This window comes from Triticum aestivum, chromosome 7B (genome assembly GCF_018294505.1).
Source record: "Triticum aestivum cultivar Chinese Spring chromosome 7B, IWGSC CS RefSeq v2.1, whole genome shotgun sequence".
In the NCBI taxonomy this organism is placed as follows: Eukaryota; Viridiplantae; Streptophyta; class Magnoliopsida; order Poales; family Poaceae; genus Triticum; species Triticum aestivum.
This window is the reverse complement of record NC_057813.1, coordinates 300,451,964-300,457,338: the sequence shown is the minus strand read 5'-3', so window position 1 is coordinate 300,457,338 and position 5,375 is coordinate 300,451,964. Positions and strand designations below refer to the sequence as shown.

Here is a 5,375-nt window from a genome sequence, read left to right as displayed (position 1 = left end):
GCGATGAAAGAAAACATCCATGATTTAATCCTCTTTAATAAGAAACATGATGGATTGTTGTCTACAATGAGATGTATATACATATTTTAATTTGATATCACAAAATACATGCTACCATGTTCACAGAGGCCCAATTGAAATCATGTTCACATTGAAACATTTGTATTCTTAGACTGTGTTTAAGCAAAAAATGCATAGCCTTTTTTTAAAATATATGTGCCATTAAAATCATGAGTGCTTTTAAAATATTCTCATTAGTTAGGAGCATTAGGTTTTGAGCAAACATGTATGATAGGAGCTTTCACCCTCTTGTATAATAAAAATAATGAAGGAGCATCAAACATTGAATATCAGTTGAACAATAGTTCCAAACTCCATAATAGCAATAGCTATCATCTATGGCATTTGTTTTATAACCATCAAACATGCCTAAAACATCATTTCTATTGAAATCCACATGACAAGTACTAATGGTAAGTTGCACCATCACATAGATTAAAGAAATAGTTCAACACTAAAGCATCGACCATTTGCATGGTGGTAGGAGCAAGTGGCAATGTGTCAAGCCTCTAAGTTGCGGTAGATATCTTGAAGCCTTGAGTGCTCCATGGTCAGCAATACATCGTCATACGCACATCTTCGCTACAACCGATGCATGCACCTCAAACAACATGCTGGTGTTTTACCTGATAAAACAGATAGTGATACAAATTTATTTGCTAGATGCAAATTATGTCAGCGACTTGTATGAAATAAATGCAATGTTTCATTAAGACCACTATCCGACTATTTTTATAGAAAGAACCAAAACTGAATCCAGAAAACAAATGTTGTTCTCCCCTGTAATATCTAAATGATCTAGTCCATAAATTTAATCTGATTTCGACATCAGAAGGGCTTCTATTCAATTTTGTGAGCATGTTGAACACAACATACTATATTCTAACAGTCAATAAACCATCAAAATAAACAAACATAAATAAAATAAACCTCCACATTCGTTATGGTTTAGTTGAACTCTACATACTAAATAAAGAGGACCATGGAGAGAAGCATGCAGAAACTAACACCAGGCGAGGAGCGGCACACATCTTTAGAAAATACAATAAAATGTGAATGATAGAGGTAGAGAAGCACCTAATTTCCTTGGTCCTATTTCTTCTTTCTCGGATATGCACCATCATGTTTAGAAAATCCATATATTAGTAATTTTAGAGATGTACATTAGAGAAATTGTTCAGCAAACAATCCAATTAGATATACAAGGAGCTAGCAATATATGAGACTTTTATACTAAGTGCGACCAAAGGCAGCTAGTTGATACTCCATCACACACTATATCTACAAATATGACAATGTAAAAAAGTTTGATCACAACCAACATTGATCTGCTAGTTAGGGGATCTCTATTTTGCTGAAGTGAACAATGTATATGTAAAATTCTACATAGTTTCAAGAGTATAGAATGTAATCCCACCTTCCCATGCGCTTGCCACACTAATACACTATAGGTTGCCAATCCTAAGTTAACTTGCCAACAACCTAGATTACACGTTATGTCGTGGACTCGTGGGAGACACGCCAGCAACCTGCAAGCCAAGATGATGGGAAGGGGGAGGGTGCGGTTAGAGAGAGAGAGAGACGACACAACAATGACTTGCAAGCATGTGATTTATAGTGCAGTAATTATCACATGACATTGGGAGGAAAACAAAAATTCAGGCGCTGACAATTAGTAGAACATACATTCGGAGGAAAACAAAAAGTCATGTGTGACGCTAAAGTTAGTCCAAGCATCTCCCTGTCAGAACATCCACACCATTTCACTTCTAAAGTTCACCTCTACATACCTTTTTACTAAACAACGTTTTGCCAGAATGTCATATACCTTTTCAGCACAACAATCCTTTTTTTATATATAGAGCAATGTGAACATAAACTAATCTTAGTGAACTAAAAGTTATTCTCCATGCTAATAAAAATGCCAATCAGTAAGCATAGAAGTGCGTATTGCCACAGTAAGCATTCCCCTTGTGGTCAAGAGGAATCGAACAACATATAAAGAATCTTGTTCAAAGAATATCCAAACCTGTAGCTTGGAAAGCGAAAACAATGCAAGACACATGAGACTTGCCGGACGTATATTTCAAAAAGAACACATCCGAACCTTTGTGTGCAAAGATCATAGGGAGAAAACTTATCAATCCTTGAACTGGTTACAGTATAAACAAAATTAATCCTGCTGTACAATAAAACCATTATGACCTACTAAACCCAACCAGACAAAATGATCCATTTGAATACAGGACATTTGATGTGTCGTTAATTGCTAGTTGTTAAAAAAAATTGGAATAGAATCATGGTGCAAACATAGCTTGTATTGCCGTTTACAGAATGAAGGAAATTCAAACAATATTTTAACAATAATTTATCTTCCATCGTAATGATAGCCTCATACAGCGCCACATCTCTAACCTTGAGCTTTTTGAAAAATACCATATGTTAGATGGCTGCAAATACTTCTATTCTCCTTCTTAATTTGTTGCAATGTAAATTTGTAAGATATACGTGCAATTCCAGCTAGAAATACACTGACAAATTGCCATCAAAATCATTATGGAAAATTAAGAACAGGTTTCACCTTTTTGTTGACAGAAAATAAAGAAAGAAAGAACATACCGGAATTTTAATATGAGTAGCAGAGAGGTGGAGAACCATAATCCTTCTTCGGGCAGAGAGAAGAACAGACGGCTTGGTGTCGGGGGGCTTGGCGCCTGCTGAGGAACGCATGACATTATTGGATTGACCTCTTGGCAGATGAGCATGCACGAAGAACATCAATACAAAAAGTGATATAAAATATTAAGAAATTTTAGGTTCATTTATGTTATTTGAAGCCAAAATGTCCTAGCCAAAGAGAGTTGTACCAGTAGAACAAAGATTACAGTTTTTTTGGAAGCCACAAGAACATATGACCAAATACACTGATGCTATTCATACTATTGCTACAACAGAATGTGCAAAAATTCTTAATGTTCTTTCTCTCGATGAGAAAAACAGGATGTTTGCATTATGGAATAGGATGAAATGATTGCCAATTAGCTGTAGCCAAACTGAGCAAAGTGATTCATGCATTAGGGGATGGTTGGTTTTAGAGATGTTGTCTGGTTTCCAGACCTGCAGGCAGCCGACAGTGTCTCCGGTTGTACTCCTCGGTGAATCCGGACATTGGGCGGGTTGTTGATGGACGCCCTCAGCATATGCCGTTGGTGCCCTCGATCTTGAATAGTCCACTGCATTCACCTGGCCATCAATAATATTTTGCATCAAATATTAGAGAATCCTATAAAGGAAGTTCTTCTAATACTATAGAAACATAATCTAATAATTAATATATTGACAACACTATTGCTTGAATGGAAGCTCCTAATAATTTTAGGCTGCCAGGCAATCTCTGTGTGCTGCAATCTTCAAGCATATTTGGTAACCAACTTATTCATTGATAATGAGAAGAACTACCGAGGAGGGCAGCGAGGAGGATGGCTTGTATTCACTAAAATCCAATGTTGTTCAGTGATGGGATATAAAGCATACATGTCCCTAAAGCTGCAATGCCAATGATCTGTTGTGATAAGGTTCCTGGAATTCATGATATGGTATAAAATCATTTTGAGTAGTAGGCAAGCACACCATAACTGAATCAATCAGCAAGCAAAAGTCACACTCCAATTTTGAAGCATACAAAACTGTGCTCTGAGGCTGAACTTATTTAGAAACTTAATAACTAAACTATATATGTGAGCTAGTAACCTCTCCCGTATACCGAAAAGGAAAGACTGCTAGTAAAAAGAGACAACAAGACAATCTATATGCCCAAGCTCCAGAGAAAGAAATAACCCAAATACACTGTCAAAAACAGGAAAAACTACAGGGGAAAAAAAGATCGACCTGAACAGATTGTAGGAAAGACAAAAGTAATCTCAAATTATTTGTTCTTTCAGAGTTGAATTACTCCTTACAAAGCAAATGGCCAAGCTGGCTATAGGAAGGAACACCCAAAAACATGGCAAGAAAAGGGCCAAGCTGGCAGAAGAAGCTCACGGGCAAGATGCAACCCGAAGTAAAGAGGGAGTCCGGCAGCGTATCTTCATCTGCAGCGAGAGAGAGAGAAATCAGTAGGGAAGCTCACCTTGGCATCAGCCGTTGCTTGATGGTTGTGCCGCTCCCCAAAATCTGCGTGTGGTTGCCTGACCCCGCCGCCGCACATATGCTGCTATGCAGACACGTACACCTTGCGTCGTTGCAGACCAGGCGCACCTCCTCGTGCTGCGCTTGTTGCTGCCCTCGAGCGCGGACGTGATCCTCCCGTACGGCTCGCGGGCCACCAAGGCCGAGCTCTCATACGCGTCGCCGTCGCTGGCTGCGTCGGCGGCAGGGTTCCTCCAGTACGGAGGGGCTATGTACTGGTTGGGCTGCTCTGGGGCCTCGCGGTGCACGTTGCCGCCAGCTTGCTCTGAGGCATACCTCCTATATGCCAGGCACGCGCATTCCGAGCCGTCGGGCACGGCATCTTGAAACGCCTGCGGGGAGGCCGCGCCCATCTTACCGGACTTCGCGCACCGTGCGTCCGCCGATGACATCTGCTCGTGGTCGCCTGTCCCCGCTTCCGCACACATGCTGCCATGAGCAGCAAGGTGGATGCAGAGGCGGAGGCGAGCCGATCCGCCTCCCTGGCTGGCATCCGCGCCTCTCCTCCTTCTCCGGCCGGCGACGCCTGGTTGAGCTGCTCCTCCCGCGGCTTCCTCGTGAGCTGGGGCTGCAGGGGGGAAGGGAGGACCGGAGGACGGAGGTGGCGCAGCGGCTGTGTTGACCAGGAAGGGAGGAGCGAGGATGAGAGAGGGCGCACGCTCCTGCTGTCGTAGACGAGACGCGGCATGGCGCAGGAGTCGGGCAGAGCACAACGCACGAGTCAGGCCCACAACTCTCTCCAGCACCAAACAAACCGACGACACGGCTACCCCGACGAGACGCGCATCCACTGCAGCCGACGAGCGGGACCAGGAGTAGCGGCGGCGCACTCGTCATCGCGACTGGCCAAAGGCAGGTGCAGAAACCGGGTGCACATGCACTGGCTGACCCCTCCGTTGCTGCCTCCACAACGCACGACGCGCTGCCCACAATTCACGCGTGCGGGGAACGAGGGAAGACCCGCCAAAAGCGGCTGACCAGAAGAAACTCTAACCCACACCGGGGTATGGGCAGCCAGCGCAGCCGACGAGCGGGCCCAGGAAAGCACTGGCCCACCGATCATCGGTATAGCACAGATGCGGGTGCAAAAAACCGGGTGCATATGTGTCCGCCAACCCCTCCGCAAC

At 43.3% G+C, this 5,375-nt stretch overlaps 1 protein-coding gene across 7 annotated transcripts; it reads right to left on the bottom strand.

Annotated features, from left to right (window-relative positions):
• Window positions 1-314: 314 nt before the first annotated feature.
• On the bottom strand, window positions 315-5,145 carry LOC123160190 (uncharacterized). Of its 7 annotated transcripts, none has more exons than XM_044577997.1 (5): window positions 4,190-5,144; window positions 3,178-3,303; window positions 2,680-2,777; window positions 1,478-1,589; window positions 315-686 (listed from the first exon to the last, which is right to left on the bottom strand). In XM_044577997.1, the coding sequence occupies exons 1-5, from the start codon at window positions 4,265-4,267 to the stop codon at window positions 663-665; spliced, it is 438 nt and encodes a 145-aa protein (XP_044433932.1). In that variant the 5' UTR covers window positions 4,268-5,144; the 3' UTR covers window positions 315-662. The 7 variants fall into 7 exon arrangements, 4 of the variants coding, with proteins under 4 accessions (XP_044433932.1, XP_044433933.1, XP_044433934.1 ...); XM_044577998.1 differs by having other exon boundaries at window positions 2,680-2,774; window positions 4,190-5,141; XR_006480035.1 differs by having other exon boundaries at window positions 1,138-2,774; window positions 4,190-5,134.
• Between the last annotated feature and the right edge of the window lie 230 nt (window positions 5,146-5,375).

Coding starts and splice junctions, on each gene's coding strand:
- LOC123160190 (XM_044577997.1), bottom strand. CDS start 4,267: ATGTGCGGCGGCGGGGTCAGGCAACCACACGCAGATTTTGGGGAGCGG. Junction 3,304..4,189: donor AAGCAACGGCTGATGCCAAG/GTGAGCTTCCCT, acceptor ATTGATGGCCAG/GTGAATGCAGTGGACTATTC. Junction 687..1,477: donor TGTGGCAAGCGCATGGGAAG/GTGGGATTACAT, acceptor CTGTTTTATCAG/GTAAAACACCAGCATGTTGT.